Genomic DNA, 21818 nt, shown 5'->3' on the forward strand with positions numbered 1-21818 from the left:
GGTGTGGAGTAATCGTCTCCCAGATGAGGGGGGCGATTTTGCACCTTCTCAGGTTTGTCATAAGACTATCCTTTTACTTTTTCAATTGCCCGCCGGCGTTACGTTTACTATTCGTTAGGTGACTGTAAAGTAACTGCTTTGGCAGTCTACTGTCGTCCATGCGTGTAACATGGCCAGTCCAATGTAGTTGTTCATGGATAATGGTAGCCTCGATGCTCCTTCTGTTGGTGTCAGCAAGAATACTGGCATTTGTTCTCTTGTCTTCCCAGCGAACTCAGAGGATGGAACGTAGACTACGTTAGTGAAAGTTTTCAAGTTCCTTCAGGTGCCTCCTGTATGTGACCCATATCTCACTGCCATATAATAGGGTAGGCAGGACCACTGCTCGATATACGTGCAACTTTGTGGATAATTTCGGCTCCCTACAGCTGAAGACACGATTTCGGAGTTCGCCAAAGGCTCGAGATGCACATCTGATCCGATGATGAATCTCTTCATCGATGTCTGCGCTGGTGGTCAGGTGGGAGCCGAGATATTGAAAGTGGGTAACATTAGAGAGAGTAGTACCGTTAAGCTGGATGGATGGTGGAGGTGTGGCTGAACCAGGGTCAGGCTGAAAGAGAATCTGAGTCTTACATACATTCACCTCAAGGCCGAAGTGTGCGTAGGTGTTCAGGATCTCCTGTAGGTCGTGTTCAGTGTGAGCAACAAGGGTGAGGTCATCTACATACCGAAGCTCAGTAATGGAAGCTGCTGACACCTTTGTTCCTGCCTGGAGTCGTCTTATGTTGTAAAGATCCTTCATCTGGTACTCGGTCCACCCCGCTGGGTAAATTGACACTGGCACGAGTAAGGAAGGCAGCCAAGAAGATGGAAAAGAGAGTTGTTGCCAGTACACACCATTGTTTAACCTCTACTTGGATGGGGAAGAACTCTGATTGGGTGCCATTGTGCAGGACGCTGCCGTTCATGTCATTGTGGAGTTGCCTCACAATGGCAATGAATTTTGGTGGGCGGCCAAAATGGCTAAGGGTCCACCAGAGGGCTTCCCTGTTGTCCCGAGTCGAAGGCCTTGATTAGGTCGATGAAAGCCATGTACAGGTCATGACGCTGTTCTCTGCACTTTTCCTATATCTGACGGGCAGCAAAGATCCTGTCAGTGGTGCCACGTGATGGTCTAAAACCACATTGAGATTCTGGGAAGAAGTTTTCTGCCTCAGGAAGAAGTCTGTTTCGGAGGACTCGGTTGCCAATGGTGGCGTGCCATCTCAGGTCAGATTAACCAGTCAACAGATGTAATGTGTCTGAGGGTCACTGGGCTCCTAGTGCTGGGAGGCGTCGCCCCTGTCCCCGAAAGGACGGGCGTGGAGTAGGCTGTTGGAATTACTCTTGCCTAGTCTATTTCTCCCTCTGGTTCCCTGCAAATGTTAGTATCTCTGCCAACTCTGGCATTGAAGTTGCCAAGAAACACAACCTTGTCTTCTCTGGGGTGAGGCTCGGACATGATGTTAAGGTTTAGTAAGGCACTGTGAATATTTACATGTTCTACGGTATCTTGTCGCTGTGAGGCCAAGATACATGATCATATGTGTCAGTAACATTTATGTAGAGGAATATATGAATGGGAGTAGAACTTGAACCCTTCTGTATCTTGTGTGATATATAAGGGGGGAGAGAGAGAGACATCACTGGCGAAGAGGATAAAAGTAAATGTGTTATTTCAAACTTATTTTTAATGAGTAAGTTAGAGGGAATAAATGTTGGGAAAGTTAAATTATGAGTACAAGAATAAGATTTACAGTCGCTTACACTTATACCTGGTACAGTAAAGTGGCTGGCAAGTTTTGAGAGATGTGGCAACTCTGTGGAAAGTTTATCTGTCACTCTTAGTTGGCTACTATTGTTAGGTGCCTTATGCCATTCCAGGAGTTTTAATACAATGTAAACAAGCACAGAGGTGCCACATCTCACAAAACGCACCAGCCACTGTACCAGGTGTAAGCGCAAGTGACTACTTATGCTTGTCATGTGTGCTTCTGTTGGTCAGTGTTATCACTTGCGTTCTGCTTTCAATTTTGGATTAATCATTTGGCTTTGTGATTTGTAATGATGTCTCAGATGTTAAGTGTTAGGTTTTGCACGATTAAGAAACAAAAAGTCAATAAAATAAAGTGTTGAATCAAAATTTTAGACGATCTTATTATATCACGTGTATATCAACCAGATCATCAAGACTCAGACAAAGTGTTGGCGTCAGCATTCACGTCCACTAAGCAGAGTTCTCCGTGTTTGTTGTGTGGAACGAGAGACCTTAAACAATGCCCTTGCTTGCGCCTTCAGGATGATCCCATGATTATATGTGCTGTGTGCAGGTGTCATCAGCATGGGGTGAGTTATTTGCTTTAGTTGGTGATTACATTGCAAGATCTATTTTATTATTGTGTTTTAGAATTACTTAAATGACTTTAGAATACAGGAAGATTTGTCAAGGGTCACATTTATAGACGAGGTTCACAGGGCACCCACGGCAGTTTTTCTCTGCTGATGTGATTAATGTGTTTGTTGTAGGTTTATGTCACTCTTAGGAGCACTGTTATAGGGGAGGACGGGTACTACTGATGGTTCTTTTTATGTTCTGTGCTAATTTTTTAATGAGTTGGACATTTTCAAACTGTGGAATAGTTCTCCTATGTTTATTGTCTTCCTGCTACTCTGCTACCTGGCTTTCCTTTAGTTTATACTAGACTGTATATGCTAACCCATGTAAACCCACTTAGTTGACCCACACAAACATGGAAAATGGTCATAAAATAGGGTTGGTGATAAGTGTGCTAAGCTTGCTGAGATGATTCTTATTATTTTGAAATATTGCTTTTCCTTACCACAAATATATTAATTTCTAAACCAAATTTAAGTTATACCCACCATGATGGGTTACAGTGGCTGAAGGAGAAAACTGTGATGGAAGAGAAGGGCTGAGAGTCAATTAGACCAGTCTTGACTAACACTGGCACAGGTACATTCAGGAGCCAGTACATGCTAACAGTGTGTAATAGAGATGCGACTGATTGCCAAAGCTGCTAACAAGCTTATCAATGGCAAAGAGGATAAAGTAGAACTGTACAGTGGCATTAAAAGTGGATCCCATAGACTTGTTGGTGTGTTAGGAACAATGTGGATACAGCACACTATATAAACCCCTTCACTCAAGAGGGCCCGACATGGTCACCAAACACTATATCAGAGGGTGTGTGAGGGAGGGGGTGGGTGGGTGGGTGGGTATGAGAAAGAATGTTCCCAACACTCAGATGGCAGCCCACCACCCACCATATGGTAGTCAGACTCTTATCAAACAAAACAGGCTGGCCACTGAGAGCAAGAGGTAAGAGAATATATAAATACAATAAGCTCGGTACTGTACTATGCTCACCCCAACCCAAGAGAAGAAAAACAAATCTGGCTAGGCTTAGTGGGATACCAATGTGTCTTAGAATAAGACTTCTGTCATTTCAGAGCAATTTTACCCTCCCAGCTTTTCCTACTGTCATGGAGAATAAAGGATGTACCTGTTTAGTGATACTTGGTGTAAGAGGACGTACAGTACCAGGTAGGTCCCTCTGACTGAAGGGGTTAAACCTTCTGTATTCAAGGAGGCAGCATGGTCAGCACTACTCTCTACATATGCGTAAACTTAGATACCCATATACAGCTGGGTGTACTGTGGGTGCCTTAGGATCACACCAGCGATCCTTAGGAGCACTGTAACCACTTCACCCTTACAGTATCATTATAGTACACAGATTATCATCATAAATGGAAGACACTGGCAAGATGTTTTCCTGACATAGTACTAATGATAGAGGTAACATTACACATGTGGTAGACCGACTCACAAACTTGTATAGTACGGTATTCTTTATTTTTCTTCTCTGGGTTTTTGTTGTTGAAGAGTGGAAGGAATTGACAGTTATGAGATGTTTATGCAGAGCCGTCTTATCGAAATGACATCTTTTAATTTGACATTACTTAATCTTTACTTTATTTATTCTATCTTTAATCACCTTTACATTATCTTTAACCACCTTAATTACAGGTAAAGATACAAGCAAGGCAGAAGGGTCATCCATTGATATATTTGTTCGACAATACAGAGGTTAGATAGAAAATCATTTGTTAGATATGTTTTCAGGAGTCTAGTAAATTGCTGGAGAAAGATAAACGACTGAAGCACACGTGTGGATTATACTACGACAATGACGCCGCCTCCTCCTCCTCCGTCACCAGAACAACAAATTTCTGTCAGGTATGATATCATAACTTGGTCATTGCTTAATTACAGATACCTTTCAATTTACGAGTGTTTGGCTTATGCCTTTTCTAGAATAGTGTTCACGTTCTATTTACATCTTTTTATAATTTATGTGGGCCAATGTTTGGTATAACGCCACCATCAACAAACATCATTATTGGGTTAGTAGTGTGGTGGTGTGACGTAATGCAGTTTCCTCCCTGGCCGTCCTTGGTGTGTGGGTAGAGTCTATAGTTGCTGTTTACTTTCACAGTATTTTCTTGATTTAACAAGCTAATTCGAGCCATCCCTTTCCGTTAAATAGAAATTTCCGCTAAATTGAACTTAACGTTATTTTCGCTCAATTTAGCAAACTTGCTCACTAAATCGAGCTTGATTCCATTAAATTCCCCGCCAAATGCACCGCTTGGCGTGTGGAGTTTGTTAACGTCTGCTCAGTCTGTGTCCTGCTGCCACCTCGTGTGTTATTCACTACTACCTCTCGGTCAACTAACTACTGTACTTAGCCATCATGCTGAAAGTCTCTCAAAAAGGAAGTGGTGTGGGGGAGAAAGTCAAAAGAGTGCAGCTATCAGTTGGAAAAAAGTTTGGAAATTATAGAAAAAACAGTGAAAAGAAACAGTTGCTAAAACAACTGTCTCTGCAGGTGGGGGTCGACAAGCTCCGGGGAAATTTTACGTGTGACTAGTGACAGCCCTCATATACCCAAATTTATCGTCCATGGTCTCATATTGTTTCCCACAAAGTATGCACAGATAGTTGTTTTAGCTACTGTACATATCATGTGTGTAAGGTGTCTGTGTAGGTGTGAGCGTATTAACGGAATTAATTTCGATCTACTGAACTAGTTCACTAAATCTAGCAAAAAATAACGGAAAAAATCCTTCCACTAAATCAAGAGTATACTGTACTTTTATCCTCTTCGCCACCGATCAGCTCGTTAGCCACTTGGGCAATCAGTCACGTCATGGAGAGGTACAGTATTTTGTTCTACAGTACTACACTGTAAACTGCACGTGTTTTGTTCCTTGCATCATGCCACTGAAGAGTCCTTTAAGTTCACCTGGTGCCAGTGGCGCTAAGAAGCATAAGGCCATCACCGTTAAGATAGATGAGCTCAAACTTTATGAGAGAGGTGAACGAACAGCTGATATTAAGTATGTCGTTGTACTTCTACTTTATGCACGGTTTGTGATAGTGCATGATTTATACTTCACTGGCTTCATTATTGTTTTGGCTTAATCATAAGTAGAAAAAAGACGCCGACCCGAATAATATTACTGTAGGGGGTATTTTTATTTTAACTCCGAATAAAGAAAAAATTGTTTGTTCCCAGCATCATATCTTGGATATTTTCTCACAAACCTACTAAGGTATTGATTATAGTGACTTTGAAATTTTGATATGACTAATTGTGAGAGAGAACAGACTCCACCCACACTGTTGTACCTTCTGGAAGCTTCCCTCACAAGATCAGGCAATCAAATATGGTGCACAAAAATTTTTCATAATTATCTTAAAAACTTTTTGGGGGCAGAATTTTTAAAGTTTAATGACTCGATTTGCATCACTGATGCAAATTGTATTACTGAATGATTTGGCACATTTTGTGTCATGATGCATGTGAGGGTGAAGACTTTTGGGGGAAGTTAATTTCTTTTTTGTAGGAAGGTTTCTTGGCTTTATAAAGAAAATTTGTGGGAAAATATGTTTCATTTTATGAAAAATCTATTTACAAAATGTTTTGCAACAGAATCCTTTCTTAAACCTGGGAATCCCTTTAATTCTCAAGTCCACACAAGTGGATACAATATTATTCTTAATTTATTTGTTCATATTTCATCATTGTCATTATTAGAGGTAATTTTGGGTAAAGCAAACCGTGGGGAAGGTTGTAGGAAGTACTTCAATGTACTGTACAGTATATCATGGGATTTTATGGGAAATTAATATCCACTTAATATACAGGTTTTGAGGAAGGCAGTGTGAGTGTTAGCTGTATGGTAATGTGCTCACCTCTAATACTTTTCTCTATTCTATTTATAAACTTGTTATAATAGTTTAGTTGCTATTATTAATGAAAGAGTCCAGAGGTATCAATAAGGCCATGTTCATCAGAAGACCTCCTCTGCAGGAAGATAATACTACTTTTTCTTTCCGTAGAAACGAGAAACCTCTTTATTTCGTCGTCTGTTGGTACATCTGCGTGGCGATGAGAGCTACCACACTCCTGCTACCGTGGCTCGGTTATTGCAAGTCAACTGGGACATAGGCAAGAGGCTTATGGTGCGACTGCAGTCTGAAGGTGTCTTGGCCGCTGAACCACACAATGAGTATGTATGAGCTGTCATCCCCAGCTTTATAGTGTTAGTAACTTGCCTATGAGAGTGGGCTCTTCCTTACACACTCGGCAACAGAGTGTGTACCCAACCAGATGCACTTATAAATAGTGGACAACTCCTTCAGTGGTGTGCTGTCCTCCCAAAGGCTGGGTTAACACACTAGCAGCTAAAGAGGCTTGTGGGTGTAAAAATAAATCTCTACATACTCTTTTTTATCATCACTTACTTATATTCTTTGTGATGCTAACTGACTAACTGTTCAGATGGTTATTTACTTTTAAAACACTGCCAACAGGTACTTGACATGTATAGGCTCTTTATTGTTTCTGAACATTCATTACAGTAGAGCTGAGAAACACTTGACACTAGTTTGTGGTACTGTACTTTACTCTGTTAATTGTGTATTGTGTCATGGTGTGTGCACATTATCTGGCTTAACATCCTCCATCAGGTGGCTCTTATAATAGACTTTACTTTATCCTCTTTGCCACAAGGAAACACAAAAGTTATCCTTTTTACTTTTATCCTCTTCACCACTAATCGGCTTGTTAGAAACTTGGTCAGTCGGTCACATCTCTGTTCCGTACTGTTGGCAAGTACAGTACTGGGCATGCACTGGCTGCTGAATATATCAGAACCCAAAGATCTCTTAATGTCCATTTTGTTAGTAAAATATGTTAGGGTTCCCTGTAATACAGGTATGTTGTTTGTCCTCAATGGCCGCAGGTCATCTACACTTTTTTTTTATCCATCTTTTGCCAGAATAACTGTGTGTTTTCTTTAAGACATTTTGTCAAGCTTTCTCCCTATCTTTCACCTTCTCTTTTTTTATAACAGTGGTATGTGTGATGTAGAGACCATGGACAAAGGATGCTGTACTGTACATAGAGGGAAACCAACAGAAATATTTTTAATTAATTTTTTTCCTTTTTCTCTCTGGTTTCAGTCCCAGAGGGAGGTTGGTGGACCAGAAGATGCTGCGTAACTATGTCATCCCCTACGTGTTCGGTGATCAACTGGCGGTGAGTTGTGTTGTACCAACTGCTGGGTTATGGGGTGAGCTGGGTACATGTAATATAGTGCTGTACAGTTGACCCTCACTATACACAGTGGTTATGTTCTTACCCCTTTAACTACCATCATCGTCTACGGCTGATTTACCGAAATTGCACCATCGTCTGAAGACGATTGGCATTTGGCGTCATGAATTTAAAGCTGTGCGCCAAAAATCATACAAAGAATGGCAAGTTAATGATTGGAAAACACTCTAGAGTGAGATCCAGGCTGGTGGAGCCTCACATCAACTCTGTCATCATCTTGGAATGATTTGAAATTATTTATGCCTCATCATCCTCCTCCCCCTCCTCCTGTTCTCAGTGATGCCACAGCCTGGCTCACTAAAGGGCCTACCACCCACTTTGCACCACAAACACCCATTGCTGCACAACCATAAGCATCTTTTACATGACAACAACCAAGGCTCAACAGTTACTCTCCATAGACTTTAACTCATGATGGGTACAAATATTTTATTGGGATTTTATGGCCTCTAAATTTTATATCTTCAGTTTCCTAAGAAAACGATATATGTTTTTTACTCTAATATTGTCGTGTCTTTTGTGGTATACAGTACGGGGTACCTCTGATTTCCCAAAATGCTACTGTTGTTATTAAAAAACACCGTGCAAGTAGAAACCATTAACATAAAAAATAAAAAAATACAGTAGTCTATGGGAATTAGGGGGGTTAGATTTAAGGCTCACACGATGACTTCTCCTGTTTGTCCAATAAGTTATTATTGATGCAACAAAACATTACACTAAACTATTTTAATCCATATGAATTACTGCTGACCTTTAATGATTATGTTGATGAACTTGATGCCACGATACTGTTGATGTTGAATTCGATAGTTGGGGGTCTACCTGAATGGGATGGGAAGGCTGGGAGGTGTGGCAGTGGTGGTAGTAGAATTATGCATGCATAAGATGTGGTGGAGGTGGCTGGTGAAATGGTAGTCGACTTGTGAGAAAAAAAAAGTTCTGCCTGGGTGACATGATCAGTGCTAGAGGGGATGCCGAAGCTAGCACAGTTGCAGAGGTCAGAAGTGGCTGGAAGAAGTTCAGGGAGTTGCTGCTTTTTTTTGGACTCTTAATTTTGTTATATATTTGCTGGGGTCTTGGGTAACACTGGCTCCCACTGGTTGATGACCGGGACAATAACTCGTTATCGGCCGACGTATCTCCCGCTGCCTCAGACGTTCTCCAGGCCTGATGAAGGTGACATACATGCTCTTGTTATATATTCGCTGGGGTCTTGGGTAACTCTCTCTCCCACCTCTCCAATGGTTGATGGCCGGGGGCCGGATACTCAAAAACATTTATGGGACTGTATGTCATTGTGTACCCCGTAACTGGACTTAGTCTCAGATCGGTATACTCAAAACACAGATGGTATACTCAAAACAAATTACTCAGGATATCCTTTGTGAGCTCATTTGCAGTTTTTCCAGCAATAGGAAAGAAACCCAAGAAAGATTCCCTTACTTCAACAAAATCACTTTCAATATGAACATATCTAATCACTTCGGACATCTGTTCTGTGTGAGAAATATCAGGTGTACTGTCAAAAAGAATTCCAAAATACTTGGCCTTCTTGATGTCAGCCAATATTTTTTCCTTAACATTATTTCCTAGAAGACAGTGTTACGACCCTTGGGCCTCTTAAGGGTGTAACAATATCACAATTTCACAAATTACACTTTGTACTATAGGTCCAGGAATAGATCCCACCAAATTATCACCTCATTACTAAGGGGTATATTGAAGTACATGCAGTAGTTGTAATAACAGAATATATTAACAAATAATCAATAAAATAAATATATCAGTATGTACAAAAATAAACAAATACAAGTTAAATCTGATCAAATAAATGACTCAACCAAGTGACAAAATAATGAACACAAAAGTAAAGACTTATTTAGTCTAGAAACTACGATGAACAACGTGGTCTATCCACCACACGAAACCTCATAAATAAGTAAGTTATTTTCCGTGGAACTTCAAAATATGATTAACAATAATCTTTCACAAATAATACTTTACTTGGTGTTATAAAAGTCGAGCAAGGTTTACACGTTATCCCACTAGAAACATACTGTACATTAAGAAAGGAGATACTCTGTACTTAACTTAACACTGCCGGGCCCATACTAAAGTAAACAAGGCGAGCGGACGCGGCAGAAATGACGTCACAAACAAAAGACGTTCACGTTAAGAATCCACAACCAACGATGGAATGCTCACTCGTAACAACAGATGAATTCATTCTGAATATTTGGTGACAAATAAGAGCTCACTCTCCTTCCAGATGTCTGAGATGGAATAGCATGCTTAACCTCCAAAAGATGTTCTTTCAAAACAGGATCATAGTTTGATAGTAACTCCACCCGTTCCAGGAAATTGCCTTTGTTCATTGCTAACATATCCTCCCTATGACCACGAAAAGGAAGGTTCTGTCGAGCTAGAAACATAGTCACATCCAAAAGACGATGAAGTATGTCCCTCCATTTCTTCCTCTCTGTCCATTGCAGCTTGATTACCATGGTCAACAGTTCTTTTGAGCTTTAGTCCTGCTTCATGGCACCCCCTTCTGGCTGTCACCCGGGGCGGACCGCCCACCCTTAGTACGCCACTGCTCTACGGCTCCTGAGAATGCTGCTGTTCCTACCAGAAAGCAGTTTCAAATGCGAGTATGTGACAGACAAGAGGATGTGTTTTAAATGCTTTTAGCACTTTATTTACTTTCATACTGAACAATTTTATTCATTTTTAAACGAGTACAGCGATTTTAACACGCTGTGCATTTTTGAGTATTTTACCCCTAATGCCAGGCAAAACCTTAAGGCCGTAATTTTTTTTTTCACAGGCATAATACTTCTATTCTAGGCCTTATCTTGTGCTGCTTTTTTCTTTACGCTAACACGTAAATCTGAAAACTTCCGCCGGACTTCAACAACATTGCGGGGGAATCTAGCAACAGCATTCACCGCATTTAAAACTTCACCCCAGGCATGGTTTTTCAATTTAAGTGTACATCTAGTAGAGTCCAACTTCCCTAAAATTATTTGTTGTCTTTTGGTCACTTCAGACACAATAGCGTATACTTCAGCTTCACTGAAATTAGGCCGTCTCTTCTTGGCTGATGGTCCTTCCATGTTTTTGTTTACAAAATTATAATAGTGCTTCGCTCTCAGCCGATTTCTCCTTCTCTTGTGATTGGTTGATGATTTTGTTAACTGAGCGCTGATTGGCCAACTACCTCCTGCACTGACATCTACCTTCCGACAAGAGAACTTAATTTACAGGGTAAAGGGTAAACACTAATGTAAAGTTATGATAACTTACAAACTGCTTAAGGAACTGGAATTAAATTTTGAGTATGCTAAATTTACGGTACTGTAAGGAATCTGCAATATATGTTACTGTATCTTGCTAAAAAACGAAGCTTATGAGGTGTTTTGAATATCCGGCCCCGTGACAATAACTCGTTATCGGCCGACGTATCTCCTGCTGCCTCACACGTTCTCCAGGCCTGATGAAGGTGACATACATGCTCTTGTTATATATTCGCTGGGGTCTTGTGTATCGGTGGCTCCCACTGGTTGATGGCCGGGACAATAACTCGTTATCGGCCGACGTTTTTCCTGCTGCCTCTGAGACGTTCTCCAGGCCAGAGAAAGTTCTCTTCTTGTGAGAGGAATGATGTATGCAATCAGTGTGATGGTGTATGGCAGTGGAACATGGGCAGTTAAAGAGGATGCTACTTGCGGCATTAAGTGAGCTGAAATGAGAATAGCAAGTTGGATGTGTAATGTGGCACTTAAAGAAAGGAAGTGTTATGCAGATGTGTTATAGTTGAAATTTTAACTTTATTAAGCAATTTTGCACGGCAGTTAAGTGGATACAGCACTCGCCTCATGTTTCAGGGGTCGGTAGTTCGATTCCCGGGTGCTTCCAATTCACCCAGCTGTAAATGGGTACACTAGTTTACAACTTGAGGAAGTGAATACAGTCAAGTGCAGTACTGGACATGCTGTCTCTTGTGTACCAAAGGCTTCATATACAGTGTGCTGTATCCACGCTGTCTCTCACAGATAGTTATGCCTATAGGACCAACTTTCACATCCAGAAAATTTCTGTTTATACAACCTATCTTTGATTCATGGAGGAAACTGTTCCTGCCACAAGACAAATACTGTAACCCTATGCACAAGGCAGGCTCTGTCAGGGATGTTTGTGTCAGAGTAAATCTTTTGAGTCATGCAGTACAATATATAAAGTGACCTTGAAGCCATTAAAAAGATATTGAGGAAATCTGACAGTAAGGTTTCTGGGACAAGTGAGGAAGCATCATCATCAACTTTTTACGGCCATTTTCCACACTTGTGGGGGTTAGCTGTGGTTACCTGATGGCGACTGTTGGGTGAAACTAGAGCAAGGTATTACTTCCTGCTCACCACCACAAACTCAGAGCAACAGCCCAGAAAATACAGCAGAGACCAGAGGATGGGTACCTACTCCGGTGACCCAGTTGTCATCAGGCATGTTGAAGTAAAGTGTTTTGGCTGAGTGCCATTCTTAACTCCAACCTATAGGGTGGGAACAGCTGGCAAGGCAGAGTCACAACTAGCAAGGCAGGATCACAACTAACTCCCTGAAGTACAGTACAGAAATCAAAGACTACACCTACCTGCATGTGCCCCAAAAAAATGATAGAGGAGTGTACAAGATTGGTGTGTAGAGGCTCTTGTGTATGACCCAACAAGTAGGGTATAGCAAGATTAACAGAAATATGACTGAATTAAAACTACAGTACGGTATGTAGAATCCCAAAAGGTTTGAATAGAATAAACCACAAACAGTTGACATTACAACAAATAATTTTTTTTAATCTGAGATATATTAATTATAATAATGATGGTAAAATAACAGAATTTACCCTCAGACAAGAATCAACAAAGGTTTGTAATTTACCTTCTTGGTCTCAATGTTCCGAGTCTGATGTGTTGGTCTTCTTGATGTTTGTACACTTTCTACCTGAACTTAGTGTCATTCTTTTATAATGTGAAGCTCTATGTATCATCTTGCCTGTAACATTTCTTCAGTCATCACACACACACCAGACCATGATTCACCAATACTTTTAAACAATGGAATCCTCTTGACTCCATGTGGGGAAGACTATTTCCTTCACTCCAGACCCAATCCACTCCATGTACCAAACACCTACACTATTATTGTGCAACCGACTTTGACCAACATTTTTATCCTCCTACTACTGCAACTCATCCTCCTACTACTGCACCTCATCCTCCTACTACTGCACCTCATCATCCTCCTCCTCCTACTGCACCTTATCATCCTCCTACTACACCTCATCCTCCTCCTACTGCACCTCATCCTCCTACTGCACCTCATCCTCCTCCTCCTGCACCTCATTCTCCTCCTCCTGCACCTCATCCTCCTCCTCCTGCACCTCATCCTCCTCCTACTGCACCTCATCCTCCTCCTACTGCACCTCATCCTCCTGCTCACAAGGGTTGCCCCACTGACCCTCTCTCAGTACCACAGCACCCACCCTCTCCTGGATATAGACGCCCTTCATTTTGCTTGGCATTTTATTTGTTTACAATGATGTATTCTGATGTTTAAAAGACCAAATATATCATATTGTACAGTATATCCAACAGGGCCACCGGTCTAAACAAAAAATATCAAAAAGGAAAAACACCAGGATGGCTCGTCGTCTTGGGAAGCTCAAGTGAAATTGGGTCACGAGGCGTTCAAGTAATTCATTGTCATCTCATATGTAAATTTGGCTTATTTCATTATGATTTTTGTCACTGAAGGAAAACCAAAATGTAGTTCGTATATTAATAAAACAAAACATCAATTGTGATATTTTTCCCCCAGTAATGTATGTAACAGTATAAGTCCCGATTAAGTTACATACCTGTATGGGTGAAGGGGCAAGCACTTACTAACGGTTGAAATGCCCGCAGCACCCTCACTCAAACTAGGTCAGGGATTCCACCTACTTCTATTTCGATGAATTACGTTACTGTACACTCTGACGTTGAAACTGAGACTATGAACTCAGTTTCATTCCCTACTATTATCTTCACAAACAATGCTCTGACTGAGCTATCAAAAGCAAGAATTAAATTGATTACAAAGGGTTGGATGGCAACAGGTCCCAACATACAGCGTCTTGCTACGAAACCCGCAGAGTAGATTCAAAGTTCCCTTCAGACAAAGACGGCCTCTCGATGACGTCATCAAGGAAACAGAGAAAACGGAGGACGTTTCCACTGGGGGACTCGGAAGGTTTTGTGGACGTATAAGTGTAATATGAATCCTTAGGGTTTTCAGGTTAGCCGTCATTACGATCATGACAACACTGACACCCTTGAACACACTAACTGTATTGTAGAGTAATGCACTTCAGACCACTGGGGAAACGTTTCATAATTCCACCTCATTCTGACCCTCCTCAGCTGTGGTTATTGATATGCAACTAAATTGAATTTTCAGTATTCAAAGCTTCCTTTTATGAGCAACTATTCACAGGTCTACAAATGTCACTTGCCATACCTCAGAGAATTGTGACCCTGCCTTGCCAGCCATGGGTGCATGTTGGCTAATTTCCAATATGTAGGCACTTTACCTTGGTCCAAGGACTTCTTGAATAAGGGTCTTAGTATAGCAGCCAGAAGGCTGAAAATATACAGTTACATAATTGGCCAATGGGTTTCTATTTACAAATAATATACAAGTAACATAAGTGATACAAATAAGATATATAATAGCTAGATGGGGAAAAGCTCAAACTACAGGGCATTTCAACATAGTGACAGTGCAAGAAGTATGATTTACTGGGAGTGAATACACTGGTTTATTACAAGTTATTGATAATTTTTACAATGGTTGGGACTGGGCTGTTCTTATAGCGATCATTTCGTGCACGTATGGGCTGGATGCGATTGTGGTGTTGAACTGCAATTCTCGGGCTAGGGATCTCGGGTGGTAGTAGGAGCCGGTGTCGAGGATGGTGCAGAAGCTTCTTGCCAAATTTGCAGATGAGGTCGTGGTAATGGTCAGTGAGAGCCGAGAGGGTCAGTGTGTTGCGCGCTTCTTGATATGTGGAGTAGGAAGGGGAGAGAATAATCTTGCATGCCCTCTTTTGCACTTTTTCTAGGTGTTTACGTTGTGTGGCATTTAGGGAGGAAGACCAGGTAGGGGAGGCATAGGTGAGCTTGGGAAGTATGAATGTTGAGTAAACACTGAGGAGCTCGGGTGCAGGAACTCCCGAGGGACTTGAGTCGGCAGAGGAGGTGGAGACGGAAACTGGAGGATTTGACAATTTCACTGACGTGTGGTTTCCAATTTAGTTTGTTGTCTATGGTGACGCCGAGGAGCTTAGTGGAATCTACAACCTGGAGTGTGTTGGGACCTAAAGTAATGGAAGAGGGTGGGACAATGTTGGAGGAGAGGTTGATGTGCATAACCATGGTCTTGGTATGGTTGATGGTGACGTGGTTGTTGGTGGCCCAGTTTTGGAGACTGTTCAATAAATCTGTATACTGTATTTACAAAAAGACCCGCTCAGAAAAGCACATCTGCGGTACTTCTTGATTTTTGAAGTTCATGAGCCAGCCACCAGGTGTCGTCTTAGTTTGATCTAATCATTGCCTATCGAACCAGTGTACTGTACAAGGTGCCTTCAGCCTTGCCTATACTTAATTGTCCTGATTGTATTCTTAAACATTGGATCGGTCCCTTCATAGTAATGGACAAAAACACTGGCACAGCTTCAGTAGGTTCCTTGATAGGTGACCCCCAAAGCAAAAGGTGCTCAGTGTTGAAAATAATAAAAATACCATAGAGTGGATGGAGCACGATATGCCCAGAACAAAGACTTGTTGAGTTGTTATTGGAAAGTCAACTGTAAGCAAGGTTTATGACTAGAACATATGACCTATTTGTGTTCCATTCTGCAAGTGAAGTGGTAAGGGCATGAGTGAACACAGAAAATAAAGGAAGTTTTGTAGGAATGGTATAATCATCACACCTGGAGACAAGGTATGAAGACCAGAAGAGGTACATTATTGCTACATCTTTTTAAAGGAATACATATTGGGAGATCATTAAGGTACACTATACAGTGTTCTTTCAGTCATCTTTTGATAACTTTTTGTACCTTTGGCCCCATTCTATTTTTTTTTATCCTGGACGCACAAAATATGTGGACTTCTTGCCAAATTGAACTGATGACATGAAAATTATTGTTTTCGGTTTCATTTTTTTCACTGTTCTCCCTCGTCTTGCCTTTAGAATGGAATGTATAAATGGTTTTATATTTTCTCGTTATTAATTTTTGATCTTGGTGGTAACCCCATAATGCCTTGCCTATTCTCCTTGTAATTTGACAAGTGGTTTTGTTAGCTTCCAGTGAATAGTTTATAGTCCAAGATGGAGTTTGCAACCATAACTGGAAAATCTTGATCTAGATGATAACTTCAAAAGGCAAGGTACCGGTATCTTGAAATATGGTGTGGATTGGTTAGCTCTGTAGGAAGATTTTTATCAGTTATGAGCCCGGTATAAAAATTTCAAGATGGCAGGTTAATAGGCGATGGAGTGAAGCCTTCATTGCGTATAGAAGGTAAGATGGATGTACTGTACAAGTTTTGGGGGACTTATTGATATAGACCATCTTCCTGTGTATGGCCAGACCTCTGAACCAGTCGCCTCTCACCAGTGTATGGGGGGGATAACATACCTTAATTCATTGGATATTTTTATTTAGAAAATTATGAAAATATAATGATATGATTTACAATGATTCATCTATGTGATTTAATTGTGAAATTATACGTGTGTGTGTGTGTATGAAGTATGGTCCATAGCTTGAATATGAGCATGTGTCTGATACTGTACATAAGATGAACAAATTCCTTTGATGATGAAGCTGATACCTGTACAGTACATTAGTGGCTGCAGCTGTCAGTGGTGCAGATGGTGACCACAACACATTACACTGTCAAGTATAATAATAGGAAGATTTACTTATAGCTAAAGGAGTGCTGACATGAGTACAGGTGTAGGTGTTCCTCACATTACACAAACAACAGCACTTCACTTTCACAAATGTAAATGACAGTTGGCGACTACACCATCGAGAGAATATATAAACGTGTGGATGTACGGACATGATTGAGACACATGGGGGGGGGGGGATAGAAGCAGCGGTATGAGACACACGCAACTGATGGGTACAGCGTTAGAGGTTGACGGAGTGACGTCTCTTCTCCAGCTGGTAGCCTGGGCTCACGTAGATTGTCTCCTTGGTGCTGTTGCTCAAGAATCTGCAAGGAAATAACAATTAATTACAATGTGCTCTTGTGTCACCAGCCAATAGTCATAAATGTTTATAACACTGATGAAACCCAAGTCATGAACAGAACTCTCACCAGTCATTCTACAATGGACAACATGAACTGTCATACTATTTTGGTAATGTAGGCAATAGTTCTTACACTGGGGATCATACAACTCTTGCTCTGCATCAACAAGCTTAAGGGTGTGACTAAGATTACAGTGCAAACATCCAGAAGTACCTTTTTCAACTAAACTGAAGCCCCTAAAAGTGGAGTGCTTGGGGTAGTCACTTGTCAGGAGGGATGAGAACTAAGAGACTTGCTTACTGTACTAGCACAAATGTTCTCTGTGACTCATGCCAGGTTAGATATTGGACAAGTCTCAACACTACTGTTCCAGATAGATAATTCTTATGTTGACTGAATATCTTTCAGTTGGTTCCATGTTTTCAACAGGTGAGTGCATCATGCTACTGTATACTGTAGTGTATACATATTTTGGAGCATTCGTATAATGGTAGAAAGATGCAACACCCAAGTGAACACGGCTGTTGAGTTTTGCCTGAGGCATCCCCAGTCCACCACCTGTGAGTGGGTATCTGAGGTCAACTGGAACTGGGGAGTGTGGAGATTGTTATCCAGTTTCTAACTCGGTAAGGATTGTGGAACACACTTTATGTCGGGTGAGAACTCTTAGTTTTCAGCCTTGCTGGCATCTGACCTCTCCAAATACCTGTATTTTCAGTGCTGTGGTTGAGTTGGGAGGAACACTATACTGTACTGTATATGCATAAGTTAAAGGTCTTGAAACATCAACTCATGAACTTCAGTTGGTGCAGCACACAAGTTGGCCAATCCATGCTTACTTTCACAAGAGATTTTAGTATCAAGTCTTTTTTATACGTCACTTAAACACGTTTTAGATCATAGAAATTTTGGTACCTATCAGTAATTAAAGAGGAATGTAAAAGTTATTAGTGGAAGACTCACCTGAGGGTGGACTGGGGCTCAGGGCTGGGAGCTCGGACAAGCCTGACGTAGAGGGTGTAGGTGGATACAACCTTGGGGTCACACCTTATCTTGCCAATCACCACTCGCCTTCCACCATCCCACATCTCCACACACAAGGTGCAGCCCCTGCAAAAGTAGATTGTCAGAATTATTCATGGCCATGGATGAACAGTAGCAGTCATGTCCTCAAATATAATGACCCATTATCATGACCAAGAAAAGTATGTGAAGGTCCACAACCACTAGACCATGGACCCCAGTGTTAGATATTTAAGAAAATATAAACTTTATTTTTAACGTCACAATATTCAACAAAGTTTGAACAACAACTGACCTGATTCCATGAGCTTCTCCTTCGGTCATCCTGACAATGTCCCTAACAACACGGGGCAAGAAGTCCTGTGGCAGGAACACTGGAACACTGGTCTTGGCCCCTGGTAGTAACTTGGTCAGCCACTGTACTCCGGATCCAGCCTGTTCAACAGTACATGTACTCTTATTTCATGCTCACTTTTTCCTACACATTCAATCCTCTTTATATGTTCTTCAGACAGATGGGAACAACAGTATACAGTATTTCCAAAACAATAGTAAAGAATTAATTAAATATTTCACAAAACCTTACATCTAGAAGAGTTCGGTGAAGGTTATAAGAAAAAAAGGATCATATGAAGATCCTCCCCCCCCCCCCAAACCTACTTGGGGGGAGGATCGTCATATGATCTAGCCTGGGGGGGGGGAGGATCTTCATATGATCAAGCCTGGATGGGGGGATCTGACATGACCAAACCTGACCTTACCTGATCACTATATATATATATATATATAGTCAGATTTTCTATGTACTCAATAGGTTAGGTGGATCTTCATATGAGCGCGACTGGGGGGGGTGGATCTTCAGTTGGATACTTTGGGGGGGAAGATCTTCATATGATCCGAAAAAAACCATTGCCATAATAGCAGTACACTGACCTGTGTGTTCTGTGTGGGGTATGCATAGTGGTGTTGGGCCAGATTGAGTAACTTAGTCTTGCGGGCACGACGCACTAGACCCACGATGTGTCTGGCCAACAGTGCCGCCGCTGCCTCATCCTCAATACCCTCGTAGTCATAGAATTCTGAAAAAAACAAAAACAAAACATAAATTAAGTGTCCTGGTGAAACAATCGGATACAGTACGAGAATATGATTGTTGTCACACCCAGGACTATAGACTGTCCAGTGTGTGAGCACAATAACTTCTGAAGAGTTAATTTTTTTTTAAACTTGGCTAGTCACTGTCCACCCAGTAATCTGCCAACATATAATGGGTCAAGCATCCCCAAAGACTTCCCTTATAATGTTATATGACTTTATATGAATGATAAAAAATAACATAACAAAATGCTTCCCCTGAGACAGACGCTGATACCAAGTTATGATACTATAATGACTGAAGACTTCGTGTTAATAAAATTAGCCACCACATCGCAGTGTTTCTACCAAGTTTCATGAAGATCTGTAAACTCCTTCAAGAGTTAACCTTTTTCACTAAAAAAAAAAACAGGCTTTGACGTGGAGACGGACACAAGACAGTGCCCTCACTATTTCACAACACTAACCACAGCCTACATAATCGGATTTCTCTTTGTTACACACAACAAAATAACCGTTTATTGCAAAGAAAAACCTAAGTGAATTTCAGTCTGTCAACACACCAGACTTTGAATCAATAACATTTTCCAGATACTAGTATTTGCAAAAGACACATGTGTTTTGTAGAGGCTTAACATGTATCGTGGGATAACACATGTATGGTATCATAACATAAATTTGTCATATACTGTATGTGTCGGGGAGTGTTCTGGAGGTGACACATAATACAAGTACAGTATAGTATGTGTCGTGGTGAAACATATATACGTTAAAATATAATATTATAGAAGTGACAACAAAAGTGTACCAAGTAATTGAAGGACACTTGTATTCCGATGTTTATGCTTTAAGTGACATACGTTAAGTGTAATCAAAATTTAATATGTGAAGCGACACGTGTGAACCTTAGTGTGAGGAAGAGAGAGGAGTTATTGACCTACCTGAGCTGACGGGAGGCATGTGGGTCTTGTAAGTATTGGGTCTCACTACACGCAGCATCTTGGACCACTTGTTGATGTAGAGAAGTAGTTTATCTCTTAATACTTCTTCTTGAGTTGAGTGAGTGAGGTCAGGGATGCTTTTACTCGCACTGGTATAGGAAAGCTTACGGCTGTTCTGGTGCTAAACGCCGAAAATGGTGCTAGAGGTTTCTTTAAGCTCTTCTGCGTTAAACTGGTGAATGGTTGGGGGATGGGGCGGTATATATATTGGTTGGATGGGCTTTGACGTAACGACCTCGCCTACCCAATACGGGTTCTGATTGGCTAGCTGCAGAAGGTGCCAAATACCTTCTATATTCATCTTTAAACTGCCATTACTGCGTTATTCATATCTATCCTTCATCGCTTAATACACAAGCCACCCCAAGTTATGTTAATTTAATTGTCTGATATATTAGTCACGGAATAAAGTTTGATAACTATGATTAAAATTGGTTACTGGTTGAATGAGGGAGAGGATAATGCGTAGATTATCACATCTTGGCCACAACACTACTGGATACTACACACCTGCCAACACCTGTCAGTTACCCTCACACGCTGTTTGTTTTTATTTGTACTAAAAGTTTCTCATTGTTTCCGTTTTCATTCGCTGTTCTGATGTTATAATGTTTGTTTTCACTACCGTACATATGCCCGTACCTGTCAGTCGTTATGATTGGTATTTAACATGTTATTTATGTTAGCGTTAATTTCAAATGCTCTTTTGTCGCTAAGCTGTGCAATTTAACGATACGGTTGAGGAAAATTGCTAATGGTTGTGTCTCTTACTTCTGTTGCCTCCTTGTCTTCCTCCTGTTGCCTTCTTGTCCTCCCCCTGCCCCCTCCTGTTTCCTCCTCCATTCTTGTCCTCTTCCTCCTCCTCCTCCTTGCCCTCCAGTATATCATAAAGGCTGATTATATTATTTTCCTATAATCATGTTGAGTCTGACCTATAACACTGTCATATAACCTAACCCAGCCCTTAAGACCCACGTTAAAAGACCAAGCATTGTAAACAGTTGATGTGGGTCACTTTTTTATCCTGTTCTTTATGTTCTGACAGCTGGTGCATCAATTCTTTATGTTCTGACAGCTGGTGCATCAGTTCTTATGTTTGGACAGCTGGTGCATCAGTTCTTTATGTTCTGACAGCTGGTGCATCAGTTGTTTATGTCCTGACAGCTGGTGCACCAGTTATTCATGTTCTGACAGCTGGTGCACCAGTTATTCATGTTCTGACAGCTGGTGCACCAGTTATTCATGTTCTGACAGCTGGTGCATCAGTTCTTTATGTCCTGATAGCTGGTGCATCAGTTCTTTCTATTCTGACAGCTGGTGCATCTGTTCTTTATGTCCTGACGGCTGGTGTATCATGGCAGGTCTCCCACAGGTGACTTTTTAATTCGGTGACAGGTAACGGAAGCTGTTGCGTCGTCAGGGATGTAATTACCTCAATAAATTAATCCATCCCACAGGTAACTAATAGAAGACAAGGTAAGATCAGACCAAGGAGTACTATCAGTTATAACCATTCACTGAGGTGGACACAGGACAGCTCTGTTGTGAACTATGTGAGGCATCAAGCGTTAAATACT

General features: G+C 41.2%; 2 protein-coding genes across 7 annotated transcripts in view; one reads left to right on the forward strand and one right to left on the reverse strand.

The window, feature by feature from the left end:
- Positions 1–21818, forward strand: part of LOC121864515 (HORMA domain-containing protein 1-like) — a 78688-nt gene that overhangs the window by 13101 nt on the left and 43769 nt on the right. For 5 of the 6 annotated variants that reach the window (XM_042363581.1, XM_042363579.1, XM_042363584.1 and 2 more), the window contains 4 exons: positions 2225–2388; positions 4178–4303; positions 6473–6642; positions 7598–7673. In XM_042363581.1, coding sequence (XP_042219515.1) covers positions 2225–2388; positions 4178–4303; positions 6473–6642; positions 7598–7673 — 536 coding nt within the window. The remainder of the gene's footprint in view (positions 1–2224; positions 2389–4177; positions 4304–6472; positions 6643–7597; positions 7674–21818) is intronic. The other variant, XM_042363583.1, reaches the window with a different exon arrangement.
- Positions 16503–20427, reverse strand: LOC121864516 (protein charybde-like). Its single transcript, XM_042363585.1, has 5 exons — positions 20182–20427; positions 19079–19224; positions 18441–18580; positions 18086–18232; positions 16503–17083 (listed from the first exon to the last, which is right to left on the reverse strand). Exons 1-5 carry the CDS (start codon positions 20237–20239, stop codon positions 16999–17001), a joined length of 576 nt encoding a protein of 191 aa, XP_042219519.1. The 5' UTR covers positions 20240–20427; the 3' UTR covers positions 16503–16998.

This window comes from Homarus americanus, unplaced genomic scaffold, assembly GCF_018991925.1.
Source record: "Homarus americanus isolate GMGI-L3 unplaced genomic scaffold, GMGI_Hamer_2.0 scaffold25860, whole genome shotgun sequence".
Classification (NCBI taxonomy): Eukaryota; Metazoa; Arthropoda; class Malacostraca; order Decapoda; family Nephropidae; genus Homarus; species Homarus americanus.